Consider the following 19036-nt stretch of genomic DNA (forward strand, 5'->3'; position numbering starts at 1 on the left):
CCGGAGGTGGCCTCGGGGGTCGCGCGCAGGGTCCCCTGAGGCTGTGGCAAAGTCAGACCCTCGGGCCACCCAACGCAGAAGCAGGACCTCCAACTTGGGCCCTGAGCTTGGCCATCACGGCTGAAGGACTCGTGGATAATTCTTCATCTCCTCACTACCCGCTGTTCCCCTGCAAATGATACGGAGAGGGCAGAGACTCGCTGGAGGTCACTCAGCTGCAGCTCCGGGTAGTGCGAAGATGTGGAAATAGGTGGAATCCTACTCACCACTCACGCACTTTGTGATTTTCCGGAAATGTTTGACTTCTCCGAGTTCAGGCTTTCTCCTCCACAGGATCAAATGACCTCCCTGTCGGGACCACCTCCCTGCCAAGCCTTTGGTGAATTAACCAAATCCTAACCACAAGTCCATGAGGTCAAAGAGACCACTGGCCCCACTTTACAGAAATCAGAGCACAGAGAGGTCAAGTTCCTTGCCCCTGGTCACAGTGCAGTTCAGCAGGCCCAAAGTAGCCTGCTTTTTTGGAAAAGGGGTAAGGCAGTGTCAGGGCACAGCCACTGGGGCCCTGAGTGACTAGGGTCTGAATACTTGTCCAGCCACTGTCTGACTGCATAACCTTGAGCAAGGCATTTATGAGCCTCAGTTTCCTCATGGGACAATGATTCCTACACCTTCATCTTTCCTCTCTGGGGCTTCACCCCTGGGAGAATTTATATTCCAGCCCTCACCTTGACCTTCTGGTGAAAGTCTTTGACCCTCTGCAGGTCACATCTGGCCTGTGAGCCCGAGCTTTTCTGTGAGGTGCGGGGTCATGGGATTCTTTGCAGATAGGGAGGCAGCTGCTGTCCAGTGCTAGGCTGTGTCATTGGCACCTCCCCCAAGCCCACCCTGTTCTCTGACTCACCAAGTGCTAGGGCAGAGAGGATTACATATGTTCCCAGATACTGGCTCTTATTTCCTCTAGGTGTGGGCTGGGGTCGGTGGAGATCAAGTTCAGAACCAGGGAATCCTGAGAGGGAGCAAGGCTGAGCTAGGCCCCAATATTAGCTCACATTTCAGGGCTGTGCAAGCCCCCTGCTAAGTGCGTAATCTATAACTTCTCAAAGGGCCCCTGTGAGGAAACAATGGGGGGCTCACAAGTGGGAGTCACTAGCCTGCGGCTACCATCTGCCTCCTGATATTCTCAGGATATTCCCACCTGAGCCTCCTCTCAAATATCTCCCAACTTGGTTGGCTTCCCTGCAACTTCCAGGCCCTGGTCTCCATTCTGCCCTCTGGAGAAGAGGAGGAGCTGAGTGCTGAACACCTACTGGGTGTCAGGTTTTTGCTAAGCCAGGCACTTCTCAAACACCATCTCATGACCTGACTTCCAGATGGGGGTGATGGTGCCCACTTTGCAGATGGGAAAACTGGGCTTCGTGCAACCACTGTTTCTTGCTGGAAGGGCCTGGGGCTGGGTTTGAATCCCTGCTCTTCCTGACTAGCTGGCCACAGGACCTTCAGCAAGTGACTCAAACTCCCTGCCTCAGTTTCTCCAAGTAGCTCCCAGAGTTGATGCGAGCATTAACGAAATGAATGGAAGCAAACCACAAACATGTTGGTCTACAGCAAGTGCTTGCTGAGTGTTGGTTGGATAAACTGTTCTTTTCGGGGCTTCTGTTTCCCTCTCTGTAAATAGCACTTGATGGAATGTAGACACAGACCAACTATGGGCGTGGTTTGCCACCCAAAGTGGGAGATATTTATACTGGAGGAGTCCCCACCTGCAGCACCCACCTGCCAGGTCCTGTGAGGGAGGCAGTAAGCTCCTGGAAGGTCTCACAGTACCCCCAGGGACAGTGCCAACTGAGGCAAGTGTCAGGCAGTGGCCCAGCACTGGGCTGCCTCTCCTGATGGTGCCAGTGGCGCTGGCTGGGCTCTGGCTTCTGTTCACTCATCAGCAAGCTTGTGCTGGCCAACCTCCCTGCCACGTCCCAACAATGGCAGGCAGTGCCTCTTGGCATCAGCAACTGACATGCCCCACCATGGGCACCTCGGCTGTACCTGGCGAGGGTGCCCAGGGGATCCCAGCTTTTCCCTGTCTGCCTGGCTTCCCCTGGGCAGGACACTGACTCTCTGCACCACCAGTTCCCGCTACTTCTCAGGAATCCCAGGAATCATCTGATACGATGGCCGTGAGCCAGGCCTGGGCACGGTGACAGGGCTTAATCAACCGAGGCTAGAGAGCCATTTGCCCAAGGTCATGTTAGCAACGCTGGCAACAGAGGAGGGGCACGGAGGCAGGCCGAGCCAGGTTCTCATCCCATGTCGGCCCTTTGAATGCCGACAAGTCTGTTTCTCATCTGGAAAATGGGGTTCACAGGCCCTGCCTCTCAAATGTGTTCACAGTGAAAAAGCAACAGTGTTCCTTTCCCAGGATGCTGGGCCCTTCCCTGGCTGGAGGGACACATCCTTGACAGAGACGACAGTCAAGACTAACTGGTTCAAAGGCAGCCTCGCTCAGCCTCCCAGAGGCTCAGAGAGGTCAGGCCCCTCCTCGAAAAGCACACAACAGTAGAGGCAGAACTGAACGTGCTGACCCCTCCCTTGTAGCGGTTTCCCCCTTAGCCCGTGTTTCCGTATCAAAAACAAGGACAGGACGGCAAGCGCTCCTTAAAAGAGTGCTCTGTGCCAGGCATCCCCTGAACCAGGCCTTGCCGTGGCCCTGTGCAGGGACACACTTAGCTCATTTCCAGGTGAGGAGGCAGAGGCTCACCTGAGGTGGCAGAGGAGGGACTGGAACACAGGCCTGGCAGACCTCACTGAAATGTGGGGTCTTCAGCTGGAGGTGGGGCCTCACCCAGCCTGGGGATGTCCAAACAGGCCCTGACCCACACCCACTAAAGACACCCTCAGGCAAGGTGGGGAGGACTGATAAGCAGGAGCCACCCCTCCTGGAAGAAGCCTGCAGCTGTAGGAAGGCTGGTTGAAAGCCCAGGGGAGGGGACTGGGGCTGCAGGGGCAGAGGCCGTCCCTCCAACCACCCTGCGTACCTATTAATTTATTCAGGTGTACATTCAAAAACCTTCATGGGAAACTGAAGCAGAGCGGGGACCCAGGAGCCTGCCCATATGGAGCTCATGGGTGGGGGGGAGGGGCAGACAAAGGAGAAAAGCCTACAAGTGAGGTGACCTTAGATGGGGTCAGAGGTCAAGGACACAGCACAAGTAGCGATTGGCTGGGGCCTGTGCGCGCGCCAGGGCAGAGGAACAATAGGGAATCTCTGAGAAGGCAATGTGTGATCTGGAACCTAGGGCCAGGAAGGAGCTGGCCACGGGGAGGGCTGGGGAAGGATGCTCCATGCAGCGTACATGTGCAAAGGCTCTGAGGTGGGGAGGCTGGAGTGACTGGAACTGTGATTAAATGGGAGCATGGGGAAGATGTGGGTGGGAGGTGGGTAGGGCCTGGAGGACAGTTTGGTTTTATGGAGAGGGCAATGGGGAGCCACAGGCAGGTTGAGAGCAGAGCTAAGGCAGGAATTACAGGGCTGGCACCTCAGACTTCCCCAGAAATGGACTAGTAGCACCCCCACCCCCACGAGACAGATGAAGAAACATGATGCTCACGGGGCCCCAAGGACTGCTCCAAGGTCACAGGAATGACCCAAGGTCACATGGGCGGCCAACCTAGAAGTCAAGTCGGGGCAGCCTGGAGCAGGTGTGGCTGAGTCCCCAGTGAAGAAGGTCAGGGCCGGGTGATGGGGTCAGAGGTTCTCATCAGCCCCACTGAGCTGGCAGTCCCCCGCCCCCCATCCAGGGGTGGAGGAGGTCTGCACACCACAGGAAGGTGGGACCAGGGTGATGCTCCCCCCATAGCTATTCGCATGGGCCAATTTCCATAGAAACCAGAAGCCTTCTGGGCAAGGGCCTGAGTTGATGTCAAGGACTGAACTCAAGACATTCTTCAGCCTAGAGGAGGTGAATGACCAGCAGTGGGGTGAGGACTCTGAGAGGTGAGAGGAGCTCCTAATGTATGAGCTGGAGGTGTCAGGCATGGCGCCTGGAGCCCACCAGGGGGCCTGAGGCTGCCCTGACCCTGACTGGGCCATGCGGGATGCACGAGCTGCCAGGTGACCACAACATGACCCCGAGGGTGAACACAGAGAAGGAGAGCTGGGGTCTGCCAGGCACCGCTGCCTGGTGACCCCTCCAAGACACTTGGGGAGGATGGACACTGGGGGCAGCGACACTGATCCCCACTTTACAGATGGGGAAACTGAGGCTCAGAGAGGGAAGCCAGGCTGCCCAAGCCAACCAGTGAGCGAGGACCTCAACGTGGCCAGGCCGGACAGTGCAGGACGGTTCTCCTAGGGTGACTCGGGTGCTAAAGCTAGACGATCGGGTGTCTCCCACGTGCCCAGCTCTGCTCCAACACCCTTCGGAGGGGGCTCTATCCCCTCCCCTCTCCCTGCTTTACGGAGGAGCAAATCAAGGCTCAGAGAGGTTAGGTCACCAGCTCAAGGCCACAGAGCTGGGTGGGGGCTAGACACTGAGCGCTCCAGCCCCCGAAAGTCAATGCACATTGAGAACAGCAACCTTGGCACCCTTGGACCCCAAGGCTGACAATGACCCCAGCAGCCCACCCCTCTGAGGGTGACAGTGAATCGTACATCCCAGGCTGCTCTCAAAACCCCTTCACTTTCCTCAGTGAACCCATGACCTCCCCGAACATGCACCCCTCTCCCCTGTTCTTTGAGGCCACTGGCTGTGGCTCCCATGCTGCATGGTGCTACGGAAGAGACCCTTCCATTGATCAACCAACAGTCTTTTATTACCAGGCATCACTGGCTGGCCTGGGACACCTGGAGACAAATGAGCCTTGGTCCCTGCCCTCTGTTCAGCACAGCAAGGCATCTGTGATCCATTTTACAGGTGAGAGAAGCAGTAGCAGGGATGAGCATGGACTTGTAGGAACAGAAGTGGGATCCCTGCCCTGCTTTGAGATTGGCCAGTATGGTTTCCAGGTTTCAGACACACCTCTGGCCCTAAGCAATGCTGAGGGGGCGCTTCTACTAGGAAAGGGCAGTGGGGCTGGGTGGCACAGGACGGATGAAGCTGATGCTGTCAGCCGGTGAGCAGAACAGCATGCGGGGAGGCTGGGACCCAGGGGCTGCTTTCTGCTGTGTAGGCACCTCACTGATGCTCCCTTCCCACCCCCTGGCCAATGCTTGGTACCTATCAGAAAACACCTCCTGTTAAGGGGGGAGGAATCTGGAGGCAGAGTAGTAGGACATGATTCCCGCCCCCACCCTCTCCCCAGCTGTTCCTGAGTCACATGACTCACCCAGTCACAGCTCACACTGAGCCTGGGGTCATGGTGCCAGGTTACCCTTCTGGCCAGTCCACAGCTCTTGGAGCTCGACGTGGCAGCCCAGGTCCCTCAGGGCGGCCTTGGCCACGTCCTCACAGTCGCGATGGGTGGCACGGGCCCGCGAGATGAGTGCCTCAGCCCCTAGGTCCAGAATGAGCTGTGAGAAGGTCTGGCTTCGGGCCACCAGGTTTCGGATCAGCATGCAGGCCTGTTTCTAGAAGGGAGAGCAGAAGGCGAGTGGCTGTGAGCCAGCAGGTAGGAGCTGGGGGTGGGGTCCACTCTGACCTCGGAGTCCTCATCATAAGACAACATGGCTGCAGCCAACATTCAGCAGGTGCCTACGCTATGATTCATCAGGCTAGACTCATGCCTCCACTTCATCCTCTTGGCAGCCCTGGAGGCAGGGCTAATCACCCCAGCTCCCAGGGGAGGAGACTAAAGCTCAGGGTAGCCAAGTGCTTGGCAGGTGGGGCTGGTCCCTCAGGTGCGAGACCCAAAGTCTCAGCGCAACATCCCCTGATGCTGGCAAGAGCCTGGCCGGGCGGCAGGGGAGGAGGGCAGGGAAACAGTGGGAAAAGCGGGGTTGCGTACAGGGTCCATCTGTCAATTATACTGTTATTCATTCAGTCGGCATTTGTGCTCTGTGTCTCTGCTGGGGGTGGGTGCTGAGAAGCACCCCAACATGGCATCCACCACCAGTGGGAGAGCAGGTGAGAAGCAGGTGAGGTGTGAGGGCCCGCCCGGCCGGGGTGGTCAGGAGTGGACAAGGTGATGGGCCAGCCAAGGGCACAGCATCCTGGAGGAGGGAGCAAAGGTCCCCAGTGGGACCAAGCCTGGTGTGTCTCAGGACCAACAAGATGGCCCCTGTGCTGGGAGGGTATGAAAGGTGGGAGGCAGGGAGTGCCCTGGGGGCTGCTGCAGGGAGGAGTGTGGGTTTCTGGCAGGGCTGTGCATTGCCCTGTCTACACTTCACCTCTGCTGACTCCCCAGCAAGGCGTGGACAATGGCCCCACATGCAAAACACAAAGCAGCAGCCTAAGGTGGGGCAGGGAACCTTTCCCAAACCCCAGCAGATCCCCAGCTGCTGGTCCCCCCAACTCCTCCTCCTCCTCCTCAGATCCCTCTAAAGAGACTGTTAGGAAAGGAAAAGAGCAAATGCAAGAAGAGCAAAGAAGACAGCAGCGGGCAGAATTCAGCACATTTCTGGAGGATGGGAAGTAGACACAGGACATCGGGGGCTGAGAAGGAAGGAGACCCTGGAGCCTTGGGTCATGATGGGGATGGGACGGGGACAAAGAGGACCTGCACCCTCCCCCTCCCGCCCCCAGCAACGTGCACGCTGGCCTCTTGCTCCACCTGCCCACCAGGCTCCCGTCCCCTCCTCCCGTCCCCCACGCCTACCTGCACGCCAACCTCCTGCGGGTGTGCCTTCATGGCCTGCAGTGCAGCCAGGGCCCCACCGCCCTCCACGATGACCCGGCTGTTCTCTGGCTTGCGCAGTGCCAGGACACACAGGGCCGCGCAGCTCTGCTCACACACCTGCGGGGTGGGTCACAGGGATGGCTGAGAGGAGGCGGACAGACCCCCGCTGTCACCCGCTCCCCAGGTGAGTGCCCTGCAACCGCACCTGGACAGACCGCTGTCGGTCCACGTGTGTACTGGACCAGAAGTAACAGAAATGACACCAGGTGCATCAGCCAAGCTCTTAGGGGTGACGGTCGCACCCCAGGCCCCTTGCTCGCCCCACCCCGGCCCTCACTCACCCTGCCCCCAGCCTCTTGCTCGCTGACCTCACCCTAGGCCTGGCCCTGCTTCGGGAGATGGGATAGACCATTATGTAGATACGGATACTGATCTGGGACTCCAGCCATGCAGCCCCACCTTGTGTGTCCCCCTGCCCTGGGGTGGGTACCTGGGGACTGGCCAGGTGCCGGGTCATGGCAGACACAATGGTCTCTGTCCCGCCAGCACGGACAATGGCATCCTTCACATCATCGTTGCCTGCGATAGCCCTCAGGGCGTTCAGCACTTGCTTCACAAGGTCCTAAAGAGAGGGCAATGCACGGGTCACACCTGGCCACACCCCTCTCCTGAGAGGCACCCAGGCATTAACTGCTTGGTTGCTGGATGGTGGGAGGGGGTCTCGAGGGAGGGTCTGGGGCTGTTTCAATGTCTGCTGTCTGAACACAGGAGGGCCACCCCAGGGCGTGCAGCTGGCATGGAAGAGCAGGGTTATTCATCACTTGCTGTATAGAGAAGGCAGGGGAGGCTCGGGGAAGTGGACCCTGTGGTTCAGGCCACCTGCGGCCAGGCGAGGCGTCTGGATGATTTCAACCCCTGCCAAAACACACACAGAGGGGCGTGTCGCTGGCTCAGGCCAGCGAGCAGAGCACGGGTGGCCTCACTGAAGCATCACACACCTGAGCTGGGGTCTGGACCAGCCGCCCCCCCAACTAAAGGACAGTGAGAGAGAGTGGGTGGGTTTGTTTTCCCCCTAAATTTGAGGTCCTTCTCATGGGTCATGAGAAGTGAAAACTGATCTTTGGATCTGGGCTCAGCAGACAGGGCCAGAGTGTTCTGACTCAAGCCTGGCTGGCTGATCGGGGCCTAGAGGGGCAGAGTTCACTGGGAGGCCTGGAGCATTCCCCAGGTGTCGAGAGAAATGACAGAGTGAAACTCAAGCGAGGGGACTTCACACCCTAAGACAGCTCTGGACGCCCACCTGGTGGTCACTGCAGTCGGCCAGCAGGGCCACCAGGACGCTGAGGCCCCCGAGGTCGACGATCTCCTGGCAGAACTCGTTTCGGACAGCCAGGCGGGACAGGGTGCTGCAGAGATCACTCAGGATGCTGGGGTTGTCGGGGAACGCTGTAGATGGAGGAGGAGGAACCGCTGGGGTGAGGAGAGAGAAAACCAGCCCACGCTCCGAGCCAGTAGTCCTGGGAGGAATCCTGAATCCCGCTCCACCAGCGAAGCCTGGCCCCTCTGCCTGGCCGGGTAGCCGCCTGTACCAGGAGGGCCCCAGGGACCACAAGGCGCGGGGGTGGGGGCGGGGTGCTGCCTGGGCCTGCAGTGCCCCCTGCTGGCTGCCGGGGAAGACACAGGACTGTGCCCCAGATAAATTCCAGACCAACTGATGATCTCGGCTAAAAAAAGAAAACCATAATTGTGCTATAATAAGACATCCGAGACTATTTTTATGATCTTGGGTAGGGAACGACCTTTCTAACTGCAACAGGACACCTAGAAGCTGCAGAGGGACATATGGATAGAGTTGACCTGAGCAAAATTAAACACAGATGCTGAAGACAAAGCTCAGAGGCACCAGGGAGGAGGCATGACTGAGAATGAAGAGGGGAGGAGAGTTAGGGAGTTAGCAGGGGGTCACGGAGAGCCATGACACAGAGCTCAGTGATGGTCATTTATAGGGCCCCCCTGGCCAGGCCACAGTCCCCAGTGACTCCATGAATACTAATCCGGGTGTGCTGTGGAGGCATTCTCTAGATGTGGTACATCCACGACCAGCTGACTTCAAGGAAATGACCCTTGACGGTCTGCGTGGGCCTCATCTAATCAGCCAAAGACCTTAAGAGGGAAACTGAGGTCTCCCTGAAGAGGAAGAAGCTCACTGGCAGAGTACAGTGTTGGTTCCTGCCCAAGCCTCCGGCCCACCTCACAAATTTCAGATTCAAAAGCCCCACGACCACATGAACCAATTCCCTGCAATAAATCTCTCTCTCTATATATATATATACACACATATATATGTATACATATATATACAAAAATACACACACACACACACACACACACACACACACACACACACACCCACCCCCTACTGGTTCTCTCTCTCTGGTAGCACTCTCACTGATAGGAGCTCCTGCAAATAAACAAGGAAGATACAAAGCACCCCTTGGAAAAGCAGCCCAACTTTGCAGCTGGTTTTCACCCTCTCTGGAGGTGTGAAGGGGAGAATGAGGCAGGCCCCACTCCCGCACAGACAGGGCCAGAGTCGCACACACAGGCCTGGCAAGACAGCCGGAGCCACAGGACAGGCTGGAAAGGGGAACTCATTCTTCTAGCACCTTCTGTGCACCAGACCCCAGTCAGGCCTTTTCCAGTGGGTGCAGTGGACAGAGGTCAGGGGCTTTGGTGCCCAAATGTCACTGTTGTGACCTCCCTTGGCTGCCTCATCAGGGTCACCCCAGAGTCAGGCACATGGACATGCACAAGAATGGGCGGCCAAGTATGAACCAAAGTGTAAACCTCTGCCTGGGAGCGGCCACAGTGAGTGCCAGCAACACTCCCCCATCTTTGGGAAACAGCACCCTTATTTTTCCCTTTGAGGAGCCCTCTTTTCCACTCTCAGTCTGTGTTGCTGGACAGAGCCAAGCCCCCTCCCCAAATGGTTTAGAGATGAGCGTGGGATGTGGTCTGGGCCAATGAGCGCTGGCTTGGAACTCTCTTGGAGCAACTAGGAGTAAGGACACTGTTATGCTAGGGCTGCCATGCAGGTGGGACCAAGCTGACAAATACAAGTGGTGCCCAGAGCCAGCCAGACCTGAAGCAGTCCTAAACCCTGACTCACTCTTGCCACACCTGCTCCTACCTTTGGCGGCCTCAATGAGCACCTTCAAGCCTCCATTCTCCTGCACGATCATCTTGGCATGGTCATGGGCACGGCCGAAGGGCACACGAATGTCATCATCAAAGGTCATGATGCGTAGAGCCCAGCAGGCCTCCCTGACCACGTCGGCACAGCAGCTGTGCCGGGCAATGGCGCCAGTCAGCAGGGGTAGCACACCGGCCTTCACCAGGCTCTGCCGGTTCTGCTCGTGCTTCAGGCAGGCGTGGCGCACACAGCGGATCCCCGAGCAGGTCACGTTGGCCGAGTCAGCATTCTGGGCCAGTGTGGCCACCAGGAGCTGCAGGCCCTGCGTGTCCAAGAGGTCGGGCTGGCCATCAGTCAGGGCTGACAGGGCATTGAGGGCCTGGAGCAGGAGACCCTGGTCACCTGCTGCGGCCAACTTCCAGGTGGCGAGGAGGATGGGGTAGGCCCCCTTCTCCGCTGCCAAGAAGCGGCATGCCTTTTGCTGCTTGCACTGCTCGCAAAAGCGGGCGAGGTGTGCTGACACCTCCTGGGGGTGAGAGCGGGCCATGGACTCCTGCAGGTCATCCAGAGCCTAAGGGACATGGGAGAAACCTCAGTGTCAGCTCAGTCCAAAGACGGTCACAGCGACAGTGCTGCACCCCTGTGGGATTCCCTCGTGTGGGATCTGGGCCTTGGTGGAAGTTCTGTGGGGCTAGTTCCAGCTGTGGCAGCTTCCACACTTGTGCTTTTATTTGTTTATTTTTTAAATATTTATTTATTTGGCTGTGCTGGGTCTTAGTTGCGGCATGCAGGATCTTATAGTTGCAGCATGTGGGATCTTTAGTTGCAGCATGCAAACTCTTAGTTGTGGCATGTGAGATCTAGTTCCCTGACCAGGGATTGAACCCGGGCCCCCCCCGCATTGGGAGCGTGGAGTCTTAGCCCCTGGACCACCAGGGAAGTCCCCACTGAGCTTGAGAGGCCATGGAGGAAGGGAGGGAGGGAGGGAGAGGGAGAGAGAAAGAGAGAGGCCCTGCCATCTCAGTGTCCCTGACAAGGAGCCACACACACGAGTACAGACATTAAACATTCTAGCTCTAGCTGCCATTGCATGAGAGGCCCCCAAGTGAGACCAGCAGAAGAACCATCCAGCTGAGATCAGTCAACCCAGCAAAATCATCAAAAACAATAAAATGGCTATTGTTTTGGGTTGTTTGTTGTTGTTTTTTGGCCATGCCACGTGGCTTGCAGAATCCTAGTTCCCCGACCAGGGATCGAACCCGGGCCCACAAAAGTGAAAGCATAGAGTCCTAACCACTAGACTGCCAGGGAATTCCCCTTGGGTTGTTCATTATGCAGTCATAACTAACTGACATACCCACCAATGGCTAGCTCTCTAAGGAAGGTGAAAGCCACCTTTACCAGTCCTGCCCATATCATATACCTCCTGTTCATCTCTCTCATTCACTCCACAAATATTTACTGAGCACCTGCCAAATGAAACCATGCTGTACACACGGTTGGTTTACCTATGTTCAACTCTAAGCCTTTGGGGAAAAAGCTTATAATGAGAGAAGACAATTTGAATAGGGCACACAAGTCTAGTAGCCACTCAATGCCATGACCTGAGGACCTGTCTCAGCTTGAGCCCAAGATGAATCCATGCCCCTTGAGCTTATGACATCATTTGCATCCAGCCCTGGTGAGGGTGGGTCTACAGATACCATCAGCCCGAAGTGCTTTGATTTGGCCTCAACTGCCATGAAAGTCAAGAATGCCTGTCAGCCAACCCTCGCTGAGCTCTGATTTGTGGACTTAACTAAACATATGTTATGATGAAACAGAATATTAAGAAATAGGTTAGGGCTTCCCTGGTGGCGCAGTGGTTGAGAGTCAGCCTGCCAATGCAGGGGACACGGGTCTGTGCCCCGGTCCGGGAAGATCCCACATGCCACGGAGCGGCTGGGCCCGTGAGCCACAGCCGCTGAGCCTGCGCGTCCGGAGCCTGTGCTCCGCAACGGGAGAGGCCACAACAGTGAGAGGCCCGCATACCGCAAAAAAAAAAAAAAAAAAAAAAAGAAATAGGTTAATTGGCCCAACATTGTAAATCAACTCTACTTCAATAAAAAAGAAAATTTTTTTAAAGGTGAAAGAAATAGGTTAAAACCTATTTGTGTGTGTGACTTGAATAGACATTTCTTCAGAGAAGATACACAAATGGCCACTAAGCACATGAAAAGATGTTCAACATCACGTCATTAGGGAAATGCAAATCAAAACCACAATGAGACACCATCATGCCCATTAAGGTGGCTACTATGAAAAGAAAAACAAACAGAAAATAACAAGTGTTGGTGAGGATGTGGAGAAACTGGAACCCTGTGCACTACTGATGGGAATATAAAATGGTGCAGCTGCTGTGGAAAGCAGTATGGTGGTTCCTCAAAAAATTAAACCAAGAGATCCAGCAATTCCACTTCTGGGTATGTACCTAAAAGAATTCAAAGCAGGGTCTCAAAGAGATATCTGTACACCCATATTCACAGCAGCATTATTTATAGCAGTCAAAAGGCAGAAACAACTGTCCATCAATGGACGAATGGATAAACAAAACGTGGTGTAGCCATACAATGGAATATTATTCAACCACAAATACTACAACATGGATGAACGTTGAGGACTTTATGCTAAGTGAAATAAGCCAGTTCCAAAAGGACAGATACTGTATGATTTCCCTTAGGTTCACATCCATGGCTGTCTCCCCCTCCTCCTCCCTTTTTTTTTGGGGGGGGGGGTGGTCCGTGCTGTGTGGCTTGTGGGATCATTTCTTCTCTTTGGATCTCAATTTTGCCATCCTTTAAATGGGGATGATAACCCTACCCTCACAGGTGTCTTTGGGTTAATAACTGAAATGGCATGAGGAAAGCACCTGGCACAGAAATGAGTCCACAGCCGGTTCTCAATAAACACTGGAATCTTCTGCTGTTTTACCAACAGTTTACCAGTTTGATGGATGACCTTAAATAAAGGACTAAACCTCTGTGAGCTGTACTTTCCTTGTTTGGGTCCCTGGAGAGCAAGGGCAGGCTCTGGGCCTCCGTTTCCCCATCAGAAAGCCAGAGATGACACCACTTACCTTGCAGGCCAGTTTGAGTGCTAAGGATGGGCTGTAATGTGTCAGTAAAGAGTCGGTGCTCAGTAAGTGACAGCCTTACTATGATTGCACTCTTTTCCTGGGATTCCTGTCCAATTTTCTGAGCAAATTCAGTGGTTGGGAGGCCAGAGAGGCTCCTCCAGGGGGGCGTCCACCCCAAGGCTCCCAACACCGAGACAAACATGAATGCTGTCCGCCCCTTACATCTGGAGTGCTACCCACTCCCTGTCCACTCTAACAGCTCCAATCCCAGAATGTGGCATGTGGGTGGGTGGACAGATCACAGTGGCCCCTGAGAGGCCCTCTGACGTGGACTCAAGGAGCCCTGGTTGCACAGTCAGGCTTGCCTGTGCTTGCTGAGTAGGCTCTGACCTTCTGAATCTGTGTCTGCCATCTGGGGACCAGGGAAAGGGTGCCCCCGACAGAGTTATGAGGTGATGCAGGACCATGCATGTAAGGCCCAAGTGGACTGCCCTCTCCTACCTGCAGGATGTCATGTGTGGGCTCCTGGGGTCCATCCGCAGAGACTTTCGGCGTCATCTTTACAATGTTGCCCAGATCAACCCCTGCGGGGGATGGGGAAATCAGGAAACAAGTGACAGCCATCATCCCCAGGGGCCTGCTGGAGTCACACCTCATGTCCCTTCAGCTGGGACCACTCTACTCTGGAGGGCTTCAGGGATCTGCCCAGCTCCCCCCCCCCACTCCCTCCCTGCCTGGGCAGGGCCCAGCAGCCACGCCCACACGGTGGTGTGGGGTGTGGGGGTCTTTGTACCTCGGCCCCGTCCAGCCAATGGGAGCAGAGGAGTAGTGAAGCTCCGCACCAGCACCGCAGTGAGGGACACACTCTGCCTGGTGGGCCGAGAAGGGAAGGGAACCCATGGCCTTCTCCCTTGGGGCTCCCATTGTTCTTCACCCTGGCTGCATCCCCAGCCTCATCTGCACCCCCGAAGGAAGCCCTCACTGTGCAGAACCTGTCTAGGTGCCCCACCAGCCCCCGTCCAGTGTCTATACGCTACTCCGTGCCCGGGACACCAGCTTCTGACCTCGAACGCTGGATCCCCAGTCTCCCTTGCCCTCTGGCGTCTGACTGGGTTTGGTCAACGGGAAGCCGGACTCAAGATCAGGGGCACGAGGAGTGGGAGGGCAGGGTGTTCATCCCCAGCTTCCTGCCTCTGCCTCTATCAGACGACCCTCATCCTTTGCCTTGGCCTGTCATGGGAAGGGGGAGGTCCCTGCTGTGGCTAGCAGGGTCTAACCCTGCCCACATTATTGCAAAGAGCTCCCTCTTAACCAGTCTCTTCCACGGCCTGGCTGGAGCATGCCACCTGTTTCCAGAGGCTGGTGACCAACACCCCTTCTGCCTCCATGAACTCAAGCTGGGGTGCAGGTGGGGCAGGGAGACAGGTGGCCCTGTTTCTCGGGAGGTGGTCAAGAAAAGTCTCTTCAAGGAAGCGACAGTTAAAATGAGACCCACCTTGAAGGACCCAGCCCTGCAGATGTCAGGGTAAGGTCCAGGCAAGTAGAGAGTGGGCTCCAGCGAGGTGGGAGTGGGTGGCCAGCGTGCCTGGGGCAGAGTGTAGACAGAAGATAGTGGCCAGGGCTGTCATTGCCAGGAGGGATGTGGTCATGGCAGGATACCACTCTTTTCACATTAAGAGCCATGGACTGGAGGCGACTCTTGGGCAAAGAGCCAGACCAGCGCTGAGACCGAGCCACACTGCCCTACCTTGTGATTCAAACTGCTCCACGGCCTCTTTCACTGCCTCCTCTGGCCCCATCTCAAACTCCTCGATGTTCTCCCGAACGGCTGCATCAAAGGTCTCCTGGGTGATGCGCTTGGAGGCCATCTTCATCTCCTCTGTGTGGGGTCAAGGGCACCCAGTAGTTGCTCCCAAGCTGAGAAGGTGAGAAGTAAGCATCATCAAGGGTCAGAGGGCAAATGAGAACCTGGCTACCACTTAGGGAGCATCTACCAAGGGGCCAGAGCCTATAACCACCCTGGAAAAATTCTTACAACCTGAGTCACAGGAAAGCGTGATCTCCCAACATCCACAGAATATCTAAAAGGACAGACAAGGGCAGGTAGTTCAGTATATTTTATCTAAAAAATGGGGAATGTTAATACAATGTATGTCCTTATAGTAAAAAGTAGTAACAGTAAAATAAATATAAAATATCTTAATAATATTATGCTGTACGTTGTATGATTATAATATACTATATTATAATATAAACAATATTATTCACATATTACTCTATTATATAGTTATGTACTTCAAATGTACTTATCTAATGAAATAATGTTATGATAGCATACCATTGCACTAATAAAATATAAAATGGTATTAAATAATTACTTATTTAATTAAATAACAACAATAAGTAATGTTTATTACTGTTACTATAAATATTTATTATTATTACTAAATAATAACAAATAAAAAGAAAAGTAAATCAAAAGCTAATAGAAATAGTTACCTGTAAGGGGAGGTAGAGAAAAGGATGGTGAGAGCAGGAATAGAAGCTGCATTATTCTCTCTTAACATACCTTGTTTTACAGGTTTGAATTTGGAACTCAACTAAATGCTTTATGTGATTAGGAAAAGAAATAAGCCAAAATAACCAAAATAAAAATAAAAGCAATCCCTAAAAATCAAGAGCAAAATGAAAGCCACGAACCTAACAGTATTTCTACGTGGATCAGATCATTTCATGCAATTTTAAAACACAGTGATATGACTGTATGTTCTTACTGGGATCTACCCTAAGGATAAAACTGCAAAAGAAAATCTTCAACAGTTTTCAGTAATCATATTATTGGAAACCACATTAGAAATATTATTCAGAAATAATTATAGATGTAGCAAATAAGTAATAATGTTTATATCATTAGGAATGAGCATAAAAGAAGAAAGATTCTAACATAAAATCAAAGAAGTGAAAACTCAGAACTCCTAAATTTGAACTGGAAATATGATATGAACTCATGATGCATTTTCTCTTGAGCAAATAACCAATTTTCTATTAATATGAACTGAAAATGCCTGGAGAAAATGATACCACAGCAGCAATGAGCAGCACCCTGAATACCAACTGTGGTCTCTAACTACCATTTCCCACCAAAGAAGCCAGGGCTCTTGGAGTAAGAGTTGATTCCAGGTCTGGGCAGGAAATGGGCCAGAGAAGCCAGGAGCATCAAGTGAGACCAGAAAGCAAAGAAGCTTCTGAAGACCACTGGGGTCATGCTGCGCGGTATGGCCAAAACTTTAAAAAATGAGAAATACATCACTTTTCAAACTTATAGTAAAGTTGCAAGAATAGTACAAGGAGCACTGTATAAGCGGAAGGATCTCCTAGCTTCACCAACTGTTAACATTTTGCCATGTTAACCTCTCTCTATGTGAGGGAGTGTGTGCCTACGAGTGTGTGACATGTACATCATTTGAGAGTGTGTTCCAGTCATGGGACCCCTTCCTCCTACAGATGTCAGCATGAAAAGGACACTCTCATACATTCACGCAAAACTGAAATTTAACACTGATACAATGCTATTTTCTAACATATAGCTCACGATGGACTTTCTTGATTGTTGTAATATCGTCTTTTAAAACAGTTTTGTTTTTTTCTGGTCCCGAGTCCATTCCAGAATCATGCACCATAGAAAGTACAGAAAGTGCGTTAGGGGGACAAAGGCACATGGGGGCACTAGGACTGTGGCATGGGAATGTGCAAATTTGGGCTGTGAGAGAAACAAGCCACCCATGCCCTCACTTCTCTTTGTGGAGGCAGCACAGGATGTGACTATTCCATCTGTGTTTGTGCATATGCTTGGGCTGGAGGTCGTGGGGAGGACAGGTTCCAGAGCCAGCCAGGGGGGCTCAAATCCCTAGCCCTACACTTAACCTCACTGTTGGTCAATTCTCATGTGTGACACAGGGACAAACACAGAATCTACCTAGAGGGCTGCAGTGAAAATTCAACGCATCAATCTCTACAAAGCACTTAGAACAGGATTTGGCACAGAGCTCAATAAACATCACCTAGTTGTTCTTTTCCTTTGTTGCTTAAGAGGTAATTCAGCCAGTTTACTGGGGGGTGGCAGACATAAGGCATCAAACACCTCACCTCACTCCCTTGCAGATATCCCCTTCTTTATTCTCCAGAAGAACAGGGAGCCTGTTTAGGGATTGCTAAGGATTTCCAAATCAAAGGTGGAGGAAAAGAATAAGGATTTTCTGTTTCAAGATAAAGAATTTCTCACTGGGGAGCCCAGGCTGGTGGTGGTGGGGTGCTCCCGGCCAGCTCTGAGGGGCTGGATGCTGCTGGAGGGACTCTGCTTCTGGCTCTGCCACGTTGCTTCCGCTACTCTGGCCACGCTTCAGACCCAAGTGGGCCATTGATGAGTGGCCACTCGGTCATAGAAGCACAGTCCTAAAGGGAAATGTCATTGTGCCTACTTTAAGGATGAGGAATCTGAAGCTCAGAGAGGCAGCAAGAGGCCTGGCCAGGATCCTATCCTGTCTCATTAACACTTTCCCTCCACCTACGTCCTCTGCGGAGCTTCCACCAGCCCTTCCAGGCCGCCTCCTCATGGGAGCCTTCCCTAGCTACTCAGACAGAGCCTGTGTACTCTCGGTACCCCCCCCCACCCTCCCCGCCCCAAGAATCTCCCTCTGCTCAGCCCTGAGATCCCTGAGCTGGGGAGGTCAGTGTCTGGCTCTGGAACCACCACTTAGGACAGTCCTTCAGGGTCCCCTGGGTCCAGCACAGACCTGTGGGAGGCAGGGACAGGGATGAAAGTACAGCTCATGAGAAAGATGGTGCCTGGGAATGGTCACCTGGGAGCCACTGGGGAACAGCCCAAGCCAGGAGAGGAAACAGCATTACCGACCCCCACGCTGCGTCCAAGGTATGCTGAGGGGAAGGGAGTTATCAAGGCTCTCATCTGACAGCCTGCTTCCCTCTCTAAGCCATGGTTCTGCTTATCAAGAAAAGGTGCCCTGACAAACTGGGGACCCTGAATGATTCATCTTCCTCCACCTGCCACACCCACCCTGGTTTAGGTGGCCTCACCTGCTTCCTCCCTGCCATACCCCGTGCCTCTGTGCTCTACAAGGCAGCCACAGGGAGACTTGAAAGCACAGAGACCGCCTCATTCACCTATTCAAAATCCTGCAGTGGCTTCCCAACCCTCTCAGAACAAAACCCAGTTCCCTTACCAGCCCTTTCCCTACCTACACCTTCTCACCTGGGCTTCCCCGCCTCTTTCTCATTCTTCCCAGCTACCCAAGGGACATCCTTCATAACCACTTTGTTTAAAGCAGCCCCGCTCTCCTACCGCATCACTCTCTTTTAGTATTTTAAGACTATCTCAACATGGAGCGAAATGGTTCATCTATTTATTTGCTTTTACTGTCTAGTCTCCTCCCCAGTGATATTTAACCTGCATGAGAGCTAGGGCCCGTTTTGTTAAACATTTTCCCTCCCAATGCCTAGGATGGGGCCGGACATGCAGCAGGCAGTCAGTACATACATAGGTGGTGAAAGAATGAATAAATGAAAAAAAGCGAAGGGCAGGGAAGTGGGTGATTTTGTCCCTGGGCGGCTTCCGTAACAGTCTTGCATTACCCAAAACCAAGTCCCAGAAGGGCGCGCCACAATCACTAGTCCGACCCCGCGGCGTCCACTCCCTGCCTCGCGCGCGAGGGTGCTCGGCGGCCACCGCTCCTCACCCGGTCTCTGCGGCCACGTGGGGAAACGGTGAGGTTCGCGGCTGTCACCGGCTGCGCCGCCTCTGGTCCCTTTCGGCCGCCGTACTGCGCAGGCGCTTTGGCGCCGCCTCGCCTCGGCCTCCCTCAGCCCTGTGAACTGCTCCCGGGGTGACCAAGGGTGACCGTAAGTGCATGTAAAGCCGAGGGAGCCAACAGGTGTGCGGC

The 19036-nt window shown here is 53.9% G+C and overlaps 2 protein-coding genes across 3 annotated transcripts in view; one reads left to right on the forward strand and one right to left on the reverse strand.

Annotated features, from left to right (window-relative positions):
- Window positions 1-4787: 4787 nt before the first annotated feature.
- On the reverse strand, window positions 4788-18917 carry ARMC6 (armadillo repeat containing 6). 2 transcript variants are annotated; one of them, XM_082622514.1, is made up of 8 exons: window positions 18833-18917; window positions 14827-14996; window positions 13581-13663; window positions 9962-10535; window positions 8072-8217; window positions 7262-7393; window positions 6751-6888; window positions 4788-5563 (listed from the first exon to the last, which is right to left on the reverse strand). In XM_082622514.1, exons 2-8 carry the CDS (start codon window positions 14951-14953, stop codon window positions 5351-5353), a joined length of 1413 nt encoding a protein of 470 aa, XP_082478640.1. In that variant the 5' UTR covers window positions 14954-14996; window positions 18833-18917; the 3' UTR covers window positions 4788-5350. The 2 variants fall into 2 exon arrangements, with proteins under 2 accessions (XP_082478640.1, XP_082478641.1); XM_082622515.1 differs by lacking the exon at window positions 18833-18917 and adding an exon at window positions 18729-18822.
- Window positions 18881-19036, forward strand: part of SUGP2 (SURP and G-patch domain containing 2) — a 32805-nt gene continuing 32649 nt past the window's right edge. Inside the window, exon 1 of the mRNA XM_082622513.1 lies at window positions 18881-18995. The gene's annotated coding sequence lies outside the window, so the exon portion shown is untranslated. The remainder of the gene's footprint in view (window positions 18996-19036) is intronic.

Source organism: Mesoplodon mirus (assembly GCF_964341445.2).
Source record: "Mesoplodon mirus genome assembly, chromosome: 5".
NCBI lineage: Eukaryota > Metazoa > Chordata > Mammalia > Artiodactyla > Ziphiidae > Mesoplodon > Mesoplodon mirus.

Coding starts and splice junctions, on each gene's coding strand:
- ARMC6 (XM_082622514.1), bottom strand. CDS start 14,953: ATGAAGATGGCCTCCAAGCGCATCACCCAGGAGACCTTTGATGCAGCC. Junction 10,536..13,580: donor CCACACATGACATCCTGCAG/GTAGGAGAGGGC, acceptor CATGTCCCTTAG/GCTCTGGATGACCTGCAGGA. Junction 6,889..7,261: donor GGCACCTGGCCAGTCCCCAG/GTACCCACCCCA, acceptor CCCACCCCGCAG/GTGTGTGAGCAGAGCTGCGC.